The sequence below is a fragment of the Diadema antillarum genome, unplaced genomic scaffold (genome assembly GCF_040938485.1).
Source record: "Diadema antillarum isolate AM-2024a unplaced genomic scaffold, OU_Dant_1.0 seq00000526_RagTag, whole genome shotgun sequence".
NCBI classification, from domain to species: domain Eukaryota; kingdom Metazoa; phylum Echinodermata; class Echinoidea; order Diadematoida; family Diadematidae; genus Diadema; species Diadema antillarum.
Genome location: NW_027271478.1, coordinates 838,827 through 852,451, shown reverse-complemented (window position 1 = coordinate 852,451; position 13,625 = coordinate 838,827). Strand labels below are relative to the sequence as shown.

At 38.9% G+C, this 13,625-nt stretch overlaps 1 protein-coding gene across 1 annotated transcript in view; it reads right to left on the bottom strand.

The window, feature by feature from the left end:
- Positions 1-654: 654 nt before the first annotated feature.
- Positions 655-13,625, bottom strand: part of LOC139734444 (ATP-binding cassette sub-family C member 5-like) — a 75,129-nt gene continuing 62,158 nt past the window's right edge. The window contains exons 17-26 of the mRNA XM_071645229.1: positions 12,894-13,023; positions 12,073-12,355; positions 10,571-10,757; positions 9,154-9,243; positions 8,692-8,881; positions 7,317-7,476; positions 5,674-5,752; positions 3,024-3,137; positions 2,443-2,607; positions 655-774 (exon numbers count right to left, since the gene is read on the bottom strand). Coding sequence (XP_071501330.1) covers positions 667-774; positions 2,443-2,607; positions 3,024-3,137; positions 5,674-5,752; positions 7,317-7,476; positions 8,692-8,881; positions 9,154-9,243; positions 10,571-10,757; positions 12,073-12,355; positions 12,894-13,023 — 1,506 coding nt within the window. The 3' untranslated portion in view covers positions 655-666. The remainder of the gene's footprint in view (positions 775-2,442; positions 2,608-3,023; positions 3,138-5,673; positions 5,753-7,316; positions 7,477-8,691; positions 8,882-9,153; positions 9,244-10,570; positions 10,758-12,072; positions 12,356-12,893; positions 13,024-13,625) is intronic.

The following is a 13,625-nucleotide window of genomic DNA, read 5'->3' as shown; positions in this document are numbered from 1 at the left end:
GCAAACCTAAAAAAATAGTTCCTATGAGAGAGCTGATCTGACAGAGTTGGACGGTTTCCATTTTCTATCAGATTTCAGGCTCTAGTCAGGACTTGTTCAACATGTATATCACTGCCAGTAAACACTAACCTGTTGAGGATGAGTTTGGAGTGCACTTGGGCAGGGGTCTATGGGAAATGTGTGTTGCAGCGACATCAGTCCGTCCTCAACGGGTTAAAGAACAAACCTTTGAAGGGTGAAAGCCACCAGCCAAGCCACCAGAATAGTACAGAACCCTTTTTGGTTTCTATTTGGAAACAAAGTGGACATTCTTTTCCTACCCTAGGATGAGAAACCAGACAACATACAGTAATAGATACGTAGAATAAAAATAGGAACAACAACGACAACAACAAAAGCTACCAACCTATCAACAACAAAACCTAACGCACAACAATATTACACACATGATCATCAACAGGGGATAGAAAGACAATTTCTTTGCTCATTATTACTCGTTCACCAGTACTGAAAGATTGCTACACCTACACACAAGCGGTATCTATTCTCAACTGCTTCACCTCTAAAACACTTCAAACTTTATTCTTTTCCATCGATGGGTGCTACTTTGCTCCTGTAGCTTTCTCTAGATGCCAGGCAGTTTGAAACCTCGAGTTTTCTTTCACATCAACCGAGACCATTGTTGCTCTTCTGTGTTTCCGCTGCCGCCAGCATCTGGGCAAACAAGGAGTTTGGCGTGTTGCGGAGCGCCGCAGGGGAGTCGAACTCGGCGATCTGAGGATGACAGGGAAAGACAAAATAAAGGCACAGGAATTAATTATGTCGATCTGGCATCCTGTTTAAAGTTGTTTTGTCAACATTCTCCCAGTGCCTGACATTAAAGTAGGCCTACTGATAAATTAGAAAAATATTCTTAAGCTGTGTGTATGTGTGAGTGTGAGTGTGAGGGGTAATGTTTCCAGCAGAAGTGATACAGCAGTCTCTACCTAATCAGGTACTGCTTAACCCTATTTTAACTGGGGGGGGGGGGGGGGGGGGAGGGTAAAATTGACCCCCCCTCGACATTTCACGCCACGATTCCGCATTGTGCGAAGATTTTGCCGCGTCGTTTCATGACTTTTTTCATTGAAGTCTCCTGCATATTTTGAGACCAAATTTGCGATGTCTGGGTACACCGTTCTGAAGTTATGCGATGTTTTGCATATGCATGTCAACCCCAAAACAGCTCAAATTCATGATTTCGTGTGCAAATCCAATGCAAATAGTGTTTTTTTTTTGTTTAATTGATATAAATTAGATTATTTCAACTTTTGAACATTGAAATTAATCAATTCTAATGTAGATAAGCTTGAAAAAGTGCCTGCAACAAATTTTGGCAAAAAAAGAAAGAAAACAAAAGGTCGAAAAACAATAAAATACATAAGAAATGAAACAATAACAAACAAAAGAAACTGATTTTGATTGCGTTTTTTTTTCCAAGAAAACTGTTTGATGTGTCTTGAGGAACTCTGACACAAAAATTTAGCAATCCTTCATTCTTTTTGATGGAGTTATACATGTAAGTGAAAATATGATTTCATGCATAAATTTGCATAATTAAGTTATCAAAAAAATATAAAGTCAACATTTTTTTAATTGTATGACCATGTAATCTTGTAGTTGACATCTGGTTCTATGTTCAGGCAAAATTTTGCAGCGATCATGCGATCGGCGGCCGAGATCTGGGGGGGGGGGGGTCAAATTGACCCCCCCCCCCCCCAGTAAAAACTTGGTCTCAAATAACCCAGTTAAAATAGGGTTAATTAATCAGGTATTCCGCTTAATCAACTCACATACTGAAAAACAGTAGGCATTGGGGATTAACAACAGGTAAGAATTTTCAAGATTAACTTGATCTACAATGTATTTCCATAGTTTCCCCACAGAAAGCCTTAACCCGTTGAGGACGAGTCCCGAATATACTCAGGCAGGTGTCTATGGGAAATGCCTGTTGTAGCAAAATCAAACCATCCGCAATGGGTTAAGCATTTATGTAAATATCAATTTTGAAGAACCTGTGAGGTGCGAAACTGTGTGAGAGCTTGGGCTGATGTTTTAACGGTGTAGTACAATCGATTTGCCATATCACTGGTACAAATAGACGCATTATGCCGTGTACAAACCGCACCAGCACCACACACACATTATCAACACACAATGACACACTAAGCGCTATACATGTGCCTATGAGCTACGTATAGTTCTAGAGAAAAATGAAGTATAAGCTACTTCCACTGAGACTAACCTCTCTTTAGGCCGTTAATTGAAAACAAATTTATTGTCGCCATGAAACTCATGGGGACGCAGCAGAATTCTTTGCAGCATTTCATTCAAACAATCGGAAACAATGATCAGTTTTTTTCCAAATTTTCCCCATGTTAGCTTCTGAAATGGCTATAATACCTTCCCATCATCCATCACGAGGATCTTGTCTGAATCCAAGACCGTGTTGAGTCGGTGGGCGATAGTGAGCGTCGTGCAATCGCTGAAGGCTGATCGGATTGTCTGCTGGATGAGGCTATCGGTCTCCGTATCGATAGCTGCAGTCGCCTCGTCCAGAAATAAAATCTTGAAAGACCAAATTACGAATACAGTGACATTTTAAAAACAGAAGAGCTCAATAAATGAGTCAGAAGAAAGTGCATCTTTGCAAAAAGAAGAATCTGAAGAAAAGCAGTAGAAATATCATTATAAAACATGACATATATTTAGATTTTCATTTGGCCATATAAATGATGACCAGGGTATTATGAATTAATACAAGTAGACATAGATTTACACTGCAGAATTCCTTTAAAAGTGAATGTGAACTAACAGTGCCATTGCTTCTGACCTACTGGATGTTACTACACAAGAATAGAACACTGAAGGAATGTATGGAATAGTGAAATACGTGTAGAAATCACATGGCTTATTGGGTGTTGGATATTGATAGTTCTCTCTTTTTTGCATGTTCATGTTTTGGGTGTGAATAGGGTCACTACCTTGCTATTCCTAAGAAGAGCTCTCGCCATACACAAGAGTTGTCTCTCTCCCAATGAAAAGTTATCTCCTCCCTCAGCCACTTGAGAGTCCAGCCCATGGTCCAGTGAACTGATCTACAGAGAAGAATGGTCAGAAAATCTATTTGAAGGTGAAATCACAGCATAATTATGCCAGGTATTCATGTCACGCATTACTTACATGCCTGCCCACTTGCCACCAAGGAAGGAAAGTCGTCTATGTAATTGGCCAGTACATTATAGACCGTTTCAATTTCGATGACCTATTCACCTAACGCCGCTAGCGGCGCTATAACGGCCGCCATAACTGGGGGCCAACGGGGGCTCCCAGCGAGCTAGCTACCCAGCGAGTTGCACTTGCAGCTAAGCAGGCTAGCGTACCCATCGCGCATAGTTAGCCGGGCGCGGCCGCATGCGCCGGTGGCGGCCGCTGGGTCGGCGACCGCCGCGCTAAAATTGTGATTGTTTTACTCACTGTGGAAAAGTCATTCAGCGGCATTTAATGCCTTTCTTTTGGACAAATTGAGTAATTCAGACATATCGATCTAAAATGAAAGCTTCAAAGGATCAGAAAAAAACCCCACATATTGTGCAGTTGTTTGGGTGCACAAATAACAGGCGAAAAACCGGAAATGGAAGCTGCACGTCAGTGTGTGAAATTCAGACACCACTGACGCATGATGAATATACACACGTGAAACACAGCGGTATAAAAAATGCACAGATTTTCGAAACAAACTTTGGCCTATGCCTAATAGATTCTCTATTTAATATAGGGTAAATCACTGCATATTCATATTCGTAAAATAAAGTTGTTCATTTTAGAAGAAAAGTTCAGATTAAGATTTTGATAATTCATTAATTATTATTATTCTTTTTTAACGCTTGGTGCAATACTTACAAAAGTTAGAATACACTTCCTGGCTACTATTATACTATATGACAAACATTTCAAAGCCTACACTACAGCCAAATGAATGTTTCAAGATGTGTAAAAAAAAATCTTATATTGTAATTTTTAACTTCTTCACTAAACGTTCAGCATTAAATTGACCATATTCAATTTGGGCCTGGAACTCTGAATTTGATTTAATTTTTGATAAAGTGATACTTATAGATCTTAAACTGCTATGAATGGTGGCAAACATCCGTTTCATAAGCATAATTCATATTAAGAAAGTTTGATTTGAAAATCACTTTTGTAGACTATAATTTTAGGCGTTAGCGCGATGTTAAATGCAAGGTTACTTAGACCTTGAACAGTAGAATTTTTGGTTGTTGACATCAGGCGACGTAAATTAACTTCTTAAGTTTATACGGCTTAGAAACGCCTAGATTTGCCTTCAGTTTGGTTTACTTAGTTAGACTTGCCGGAAGTTTATTTAGTGACAACCGAAAATGATATAGGATGTAGCTTGGATCTAGAAGTCAATAGGTCTAGACGGGTCTAGATCTAGTCTGGACTGTTGGCTAGAATTCTAGACAAGATCTAAAAAACGTTAGACAGACTCTACCCCGCTGGTCCCAGAAAAGCCTAACACTGATATTATTAGTTGCTTTGATAGCGCCATATCTACTATCTAGCTCAAGATTCTGATTCATTATTTGTATTTAATTATATCAGTTAACTGCTCAACAGTATAGGCTTACTATCTAGACGTCTGTCTGCGACTAGCCATAGTTCTCCCCAGGTGTTTTTATCCTCTTACACAAATGTGAATAGATCTATGAGGGGCTTACACGCGAGTACCCAGGTCATCGCAAAAGAAATAGAGTCTACAAACACTCACGGATGGTACCGATATTTACCTTGAAGTTCAACTCTGGGCTACAGCCGTATATGCCATCTACCCATTCGCTCATAGTCGGTATAAGTTGTTTAATTTTATTAATTAGCTAACAAAAAAAAAAAGTAGACTCTATAGTTGTCACAAATCCAGATGCGTCGATCGCTGCCAGCGCCAGAGATAGGTAGCTGGCCGGCTGGCGCCGGGTGGTAAAAGCACTGGCTGCCGCTGGCACCTTTGCCACGCACGCACGGCGCTTGCCGACCCGGCCTGGTTGGCCCCCAGTTATGGCGTCGCCTTAAGAGGGCGCACTTCCATGAACAGTCACTTGAATCGGTCTATACAATGTACAGTCTGTGTAACTGATCCAGAAACAAAAATTAAGGGTCAATCATGCCAGATTGCTCCACAAGGTTGTAGAAAATGTATGGAAAAGTGAAAAAAAACCCCAAAACTGACACTGCTGATAGAGTGATGGCTAGATTGTTCTCTCTTTGCGATGTGCACGCTGATGTTTTGTGTGTGACATAACTGAAAGAAAAAGACAAATTAACTAGTCATGTCTTTAACCTACTATGACAACATCATAATTGAGTACCTATTCATGCAAAGATGATGACTTTTACTTTTAGCAGTATTTCTTTTTTGCCAAAATGCTGCAGTTTTAATGGAAAATATGCTCCTTTCCAATATGCATGCCTACACATGTCTATTGCAGGAAAGGTAAGGATACCTGTTGTTGCACTTTAGATATGCCTTTTCAGCCCTTACAATTGCTGCAATGCTGTTTACAAGGTTGACACTCCTGGATGTGAGCGTAAGAAAAGCTGATAAAATCACCTCACCTTCTTTTTCATGTAAGCCTTTTCTAGTGCCTCCCACAGTTTGTCATCTGTGTGTTCATTGAAGGGATCCACATTGTATCTGCAATAATGAAATTAAAAGAAAAACATGAATGATACCACTTCACAGCAATCTAATCCACGAATTTCTTGGATTATTCTGCCGCAAAAAATCATCATCTTGTTCTCACATTAAAATCAGTAACTATCTTTTACTGTGTATCCTACAATGGGGTAATAAAAGCAGAAATCTCAAGAATTTATTGAGTCAACAAAAATAATACAATTTACCTATTTGTAAGCCAGACAGGACCATTAATCTTCTAAATACAATGAGACGCCAATTAATTTAACACCTTGTGATAGATTTTGAAAATTCTCAAAAAAGAAAAGAAAAAAAGAACAACACAAACTTCAAATGAAAGAAAACTTTTTGGGGGAGATGTTGTTAAGACTCTTCTTTGTGGAACACTGACAGTAAGTGGTAAAAGTTTTAATAAATTAATGAATTAATTGATACGGCATCAAACCAGACAGAAAGTTCAGAGACTTGATGAGTTGATAATAGCTTGAAGAAACCCAAACAAACATAAATAATACAAGAGGAATCAAATGAAATCCAGACGCAGCTACAAAACAGAAATGCACGTTACATAAATACCAATCTGTGAGACTAATGATTAAAAATAATCTTGTTAAATATGATCATGTAGAGAACTTTCACTGTTAGGAGTTATTTGTAAGTGAATATACCGGAAAAAGTGAGAATCCAAAGCCTCTAAGAATTTACAAGTGTGTGCAGCTGACACATTATCAGATTATACACTCACTGCACTCTCTTTACTTCATCTACTGTACACTGTCTGCCTGATTCTTGATTAACTTAACCTATCCCATAAAATATCAAAGTAAATGTGATTCGATATTAAAAGAATAACATGGTACCCATGACAAGAGAAATGGCTGTCCTAGGTGTTTCCTCTTTTGAACCAAAGTATGGATCACATGGTGTGTTTGTGTAGATAGCCAGGGTATCGCATAGCATTCAAAGTTTCTAGAACAGATTCACAAAAGTCTTGCACAATGTTTGTCCCATTTATGCAAGATGCTGCCAAGTATGCTTTAAAGGGATCGTATAGTTTTGGTTGAGACCTAATTTTCAAGTTTCTAACATTTTTTGGTGAGATAATGAGAAACCTCTTATGAAAATATGAAAGAGCATGTAATTCTATAAGGAATTCAACGTTTATTTGATGAAAATTGGTTTTGAAATGGCTGAGATATCCAAAAAAGAGCGATTCTAATACAGTGTGGGACCCACACTTTATTACGATCGCTTTGTTTTACTTTGTTTTTGGATGTTTCAGTTATTCCAAACCGATTTTCATCAAATAAACTTTGAATTCCTCTTAAAATGGTATGCTCTGTGCTATATCATAAGTGTTTTCTCGGTATCTCGCAGAAAGTTAAAAGCCCAATTCTATTCTCCACCAATACTGTACCATCCCTTTAAAGACTCTTCAAGAGTAGCATGACTAAAGAAGACTCGTCATGCTTGACAAGAAATTAATAGAATTAATTTTAAACAAATCATTCCTGACTTAGAATTTGTCCCGATTAATCCCACATCCCTCAACGGCGCTCACCTGACGCTGCCGATGAACAGGACGGGATCCTGAGGTATGATGAAGAGCCGGGATCGAAGGTCTGACAGACCGATGTCGGCGATGTTGACGCCATCAACAATGATCTGCCCCTGGTTGGCTTCGACCAGACGCAGGAGTGCCACACTCAGTGAGGATTTCCCTGGACAGAGGGAGAGAGAGATAGAGATATATAGATATATAACAATACATACCAAAAGAGATAGATAGGTAGATAGATAGATAGATAGATAGATAGATAGATAGATAGATAGAAAATAATCAGATAAAAAACAGACATAAAGATTTTTTAGATGGATAGATGAACAAGCACATAGAAAGATTTCAAAAACACATGGATAGAGGATACTTCTAGACAGAGGTACATTGTAGATCACCAGATCACCTGACAATTAGATAATTAGAGAGATGAATAAATGGATGGATAGTTAGATGAAAAGATAGACAGATGGATAGAAAGATGGATGTCTAGACAGCAAAATGAACTGATAGACGGATTTATACATACACAATTAGAAATATGGATATCATAGATATTATAGATAGTTGATATGAACAAAGATTGATGGGTAGACAGATAGATAGATAGATAAATAAATAAATAAATAAATAGACAGATAGATAGATAGATATATAGATAGATGGATAAATAGACAGACTGATACATACAAATTGTACATAGATAGACAGACAGACAGACAGACAGACAGACAGACAGACAGACACTGGACGACAGATTGAGAGAGAAAGAGAGGGAGATTCAGGAAGAGATGAGAAAGAGGAAGAAAGACAAAGAGACAGGGAGAGCTTGCAGTATTCTCATTCACTTCAGTTCATTCACATCTCACTTAGATGAAAACCATGGCAGAAAGGAGAACAATCCAATGGTGTGGCACATATTGTGGATAGAAGAATACATAGAAACAATGAAACACTCTATCATAACATTTTGCTCTCTTCATTATACTACATTCATGATACTAATACCTCAAGGTGAGCAGATAATTTGAAGTGACAAAAAGATGAAACAAGAAAATCCAGAGAAAAATGTAAAGCTGGTAAGTGCAGGTGGAGGTAAAAGTCTCATCCGAACATGCATACATCATACATTTCTCTACAGGAAATTTAAAATACTTTCTATGACGAAATGTGAAAGATATGCATGCCAACTAAACAATCATACAAATATACAATTTTGTAGCACATAAAAATTTCACATGCAACATAACAATCAGTCCTATTTCAACACAGCATGCCTTTACCAGAAATATAATAGAGCACACCAGAAATCTTGTGAAGCAAAGTGTTGTGTATTTTACAGTTTGCATTATCAACTCCTCTTCAATCTCGTTAATACCTGATCCTGTCCGCCCGACTATCCCGATCTTCTCTCCGGCCTGGATGTTGCAGTTGATGCCTTTCAGCACCAGGGGCAGGTTGTCACGGTAACGCATCTTGTAGTTCTTAAACTCGATGGCTCCATGGGCGGGCCAGCTCTTTTCTGGCTCTTTCTCGGGGATCTCCTCTGGAGCCTCAGACACAAGTTTCTAGAGTCGAAAGTTGGAGAAGTATGTGAAAAAAAATCAAATACATATTGCGTTAAAAAAGCAGTGAAAAACACCCGAAAGGCGTCACACTGTTTGCTATTCTTATTCTACCAGGTGAAATTCTGCAAAATTGAGTTGCAATGATGAGTTTGCATGTATCAGGTAATAACAGACACAAGGGTCTAATATATGGGGACCTTGAAAAGTTACTATGGCCCATATGAGTAAGACTTGGCCGTGGATGTACATTTTTATGCAGTCTACACACTCACGTTGTTGTACTGCAGTATCCTTTCGGCCGAGAAGAATCTTGCTTCTGCGTCGGCCATCATACTCATGGTGAAAAGGAACAGCCCCGTACACTGTGTCAGGAAGAAGAAGGAAAGAACATGGATTTAACCCTTTCTGTGCCAGGGACTTTGGACGGTGTGTACAATGCTATGGGTCTTCCGTGCCAATCTGCACTCAAAGTACACAACGGTGAATGTACAGCAAACCTGACTGACATCATTGTTAACCCAATCTTTGTTCTCGTTTTCTCTGAGAAAGTTGTCATAACAAAATATACCCTGTAAATAAGTACATACTTGGAATATGGATACAATGTAAAGTCATTTTAAACTGAAGGAGTGTAAGCTTATGATCAAACAGTAAGTTCAACTACATATAAATCACATAAGATATTTTACGTAACTACAGAGAATGGAGAACACTGCACCTTGTCTACAAACACTACAAGCACACTACTTATAAATGTGACATTCATATAATAATTTCCCCCTCATTCTAAACTGCAACACTTCAGAAATGGTTTGCTGCGATCTTTATGTTATGCACATCCCTTCTTTATATCAACCAACAGATAAGATTCATGTAACAAAAGCACATTGTCATTGTACAGCACTTGACAAAGTCACCAAAGGGTTTTATAGAAGTCCCAAGTTGAACAGAACATCTGATTTAGCTGTTTCCAAACCAATATTATGTTGTTCAGTGACAACAAGCAAAAAAACCCGAAAACATAACAAAACCCACATACATACTTTGTATGCACACACACACACACACACACACACACACACAGATAAACATACACATTGAGTGCTATGGAATGCTTCTCCAGTAGTAAACAGAATGTTCTATGTTCTTGTTTTGTTTTCCCAGATTCTTAACAGAAGATTACAACTGTTCTTGAAAGCTTCAACCTGTTGAGGATGAGTCCCGAGTATACTCGGGCAGGTGTTAATGGGAAATGCGTGTTCATGCAATATCAGTCCGTCTTCAACGGGTTAAAGGCATGATTTACTATTTGAAGATAAAACAGAAACCCAGCATTAGTACAGTACTTTAAATAAAATAGTTAAAATGTGAGTTAGGGATAGAAATAACCATTGTAAACATTTGAATCCGTATAATCGATACAAAATGTGAACGAAAGTTACAATGAAAACGTTTCCAGGCTAAACTGTCTACAGTTATGGTTTATTGAGAAAAATACTAATATCTCCTTTGATACATTCTAGGTTTTATTGCGAAAAATTTATATGGTAGGATGTTTTGTGATAAAACTGATCTTAACATATGCATCAAATGTGATATCTTGGACATTTTCTAAATCACTGCTCCCAAAGGTAAACTGGACATTAAAGGGGAGCATGTGATGGAGGTATGAAATGTGCACTGTCTGACCTGCATGGCGTAAGACACAGCCAGACCAGCTAGGGCGGGGGCCACCTTCCCATGCATGAAGACCACAAAGAGGTTGGTGATGGTGATGACAGCCAGGACAATGAGCTCCATCCTGGCCCCCGCCCATCTTATTGCCATGGTGAACAGCATCATTGGGTAGGCGTTTACATCCAGGAGGTCAATAAACCTGCATGGTGACAGGTACATACCAATGACATCATTACTTTGATAAGAATAGTATCATTGACAGCATAAAAAAGATGTCCTGTTATAAAAACATGATCCCATGCTTAGGCCAAAAAAGAAAAGAAATGCTGCATTGAAGTAAAGGGTCACTAAAAAATAGGGTAGGTACACATGTAGGTAGGGATAAAAAAAAAAAAAAAAAATCCCCCCCCAATCTCTCCCCCCCCCCCCCCCCCCCCCCCCCGCTCGAGTAACCCCCCTTTTTGTTGGCGACCGTCCCCCCCGAAAAAACAAAAAACTAGTACAGTGAACCTTGCCTAAATCGAACTTGCATATCATAAATCTTGATAGAGTATGCGTCCATGTTGGAAGCAGACGACGTACTGATCGAGCGAGGTACTAGATCTCTCCCTCGTACAGAGCCGTTTCGTACACACACACAGATGCAGCGAGCTAGCTACATGTACGTACAACATAGCGCAGCGTGCAGCAGATTCTGTCCGAAACACTTCTGGGTTTTTGCGATCACGATCGCAATCAACAAGATACTTGATATCGATAGCAAAAAAACAACAACACAGGATTGGGGGTATTTTTAGGGTCGTTTTTTTTAGTTCGTTTTTTCCCTTCTTTTTTTTTTTTTGGTGTCAGACGTCCAACACTCTGATAGATAGCCATATCATACATAGGGACACAAGTTTATGTAACCAGCACTTAACACAAATTACTTGAATGTTTTAAGAAGTAATGGTTATCAGTCTTAGCTAGCAAAGTTGGGTCATTCATCTGCCAATTTAGCTTGATTAAATCGATGATATGACCAGTTATCTGTTGCAAATCCCATAAACCAGCATGAGTACACTCCCACCTGCTGCTTCTTCATGGAAACATTGTATCGTCGGCTGAGAATGATAAGGGCGTTGAGTTGCCACTAAAGCCATACTGTTTGAGGCACGTTAACATCCTTATCATTCTCATCAACGTTATATTGACAATGAATGCCAATTATTGCAACTGACTAACAAATTGCCCTACATTGACATAAATAAACACTGAATTGATCAGTGTTTTTAGTAGTAGCCATGATAAAAAATCAAGGGCGTACATACTCGGGCAGGAAAACATCTTGACGGAAGAATTTCATGAATTTGAATAAATGCCAATTAAACGCATATTTTAGGTCAAAATCATATCAGAAATCATGTCCATCACGATGTTGCACAAAACAATGGCAGAATGCATGGCTAAACTGCAGGTGCAAAGGCAGGATCATTTCTGAAATATTGAGTGGAATGTCCTCGGAAGGCTGTACTCACTTGGCAATAACTTCTTCCGTCTTGCCATAAGCGTGGATGGTGGACAGCCCCATGGCGGTTGAACCGATGTGCGAGAACCACGGCGACCGTGTGACGTTCTCCAGCTGCTTCATGTCGTTGACGCCGCGGCGATAGAAGATAAAGATGACGTAGGCGATGATGATCAAGGGGATGATGACGATGGCGAAGTAGTAGAAGATCGCTGTGATGCTGATGAAGGAAGCTATGATGATAAAGCCATTCATGAGGGCGATGTCGACGTTGACTGGGAGTAAGACATCCACTGATGGTAGAAATCAATAAGCCCATGTGCCTTCATGAAGTTTACTGATGTTAGGACACACAACAAATGATCCTAGAGAAAATGGCTTAAATACTGGTAATCTTTACAAGACACCTTATTGCAAATCACTTTAATCTACATCATATCCATATATATTTCATTTGAGGTGAACCTTAATTAAAAAAAATTAAAAAAAACCTTAAACAAAACTGCTGTTCCAGACTTAACCTATCACGTCAGAGCAGGAAATGCTACAGCAAGACTTCATCTGATTTAAATGGTGATCTTACGCAGGTGTATACCATTTTCGGACATGACGGATAGATGGCACCAATAAAAGTAAATATGACGCATGAGTTATTTTAGATTTGACTTGAATCCTGTCACAAACAGCTATGATTGATTTGAGTGTCAATAAAAAAAAAAGAGAAAAATGAAGGAAGATTGTCAATTGATAAATGGCACTCCTCTGCGGACAAAGTGAGGTTAAATTTTAGATTGGGGGGGGGGGGGGGGGGGAGCCACAAGGATCACTCACACTCATCCATGTCTTTGGAAAATCTGTTGAGGATTCTACCGGTGGGTGTGGTGTCAAAGAAACTCATGGGGCTCCTCATCACCTTGTGGTACATGTTGTTATGGAGTGTGTTGGAAGACTTCAGGGTCAGCTGAAATGCGGAAGATAAAGATGGAAATGGTGAAAGAGAACTTCCACGAAAGTGACGAGAGACGACTGTGTCACATAACACTGGGATGGAAAGGGGAAGGGTACAATACCACTGAGCAAGAACGGCATTTCTGCTACATGACAGATGCCCCACTCAAAAATACACAATCACAACAACAACGTACATCGTATCCAATATAATTTCAATATTCTTTTATCTCTAATAAGGACAATGACTGTGCAAGGTTTTACAGGGTCGGCACTCTGTGTCACGCATTTCATTGCTAAGTGTTTTTACTGCAAAAATAGATGAACATGTCTCCCTTAGCTAAGGGGTACTTTTTTTAACTTTACTGTAATTCACTTGATTTCATTCAATTCATATACTAGAATGTATGATTATTTGAATATAGATTCTAACACTAACTTTAAGATACAAACAAGTACTGTTTATTTTGTGAATAACTTGATATTCAGTATGCTCCGTGTTATAATTCACATTATACTGTACACGAGGAATATTTCATGAGGTTTAAATTTTTGTGAATTTCGCAAATTCGGTGCATATTTGCGAATTAAAATACACATGAAAATATCAATACT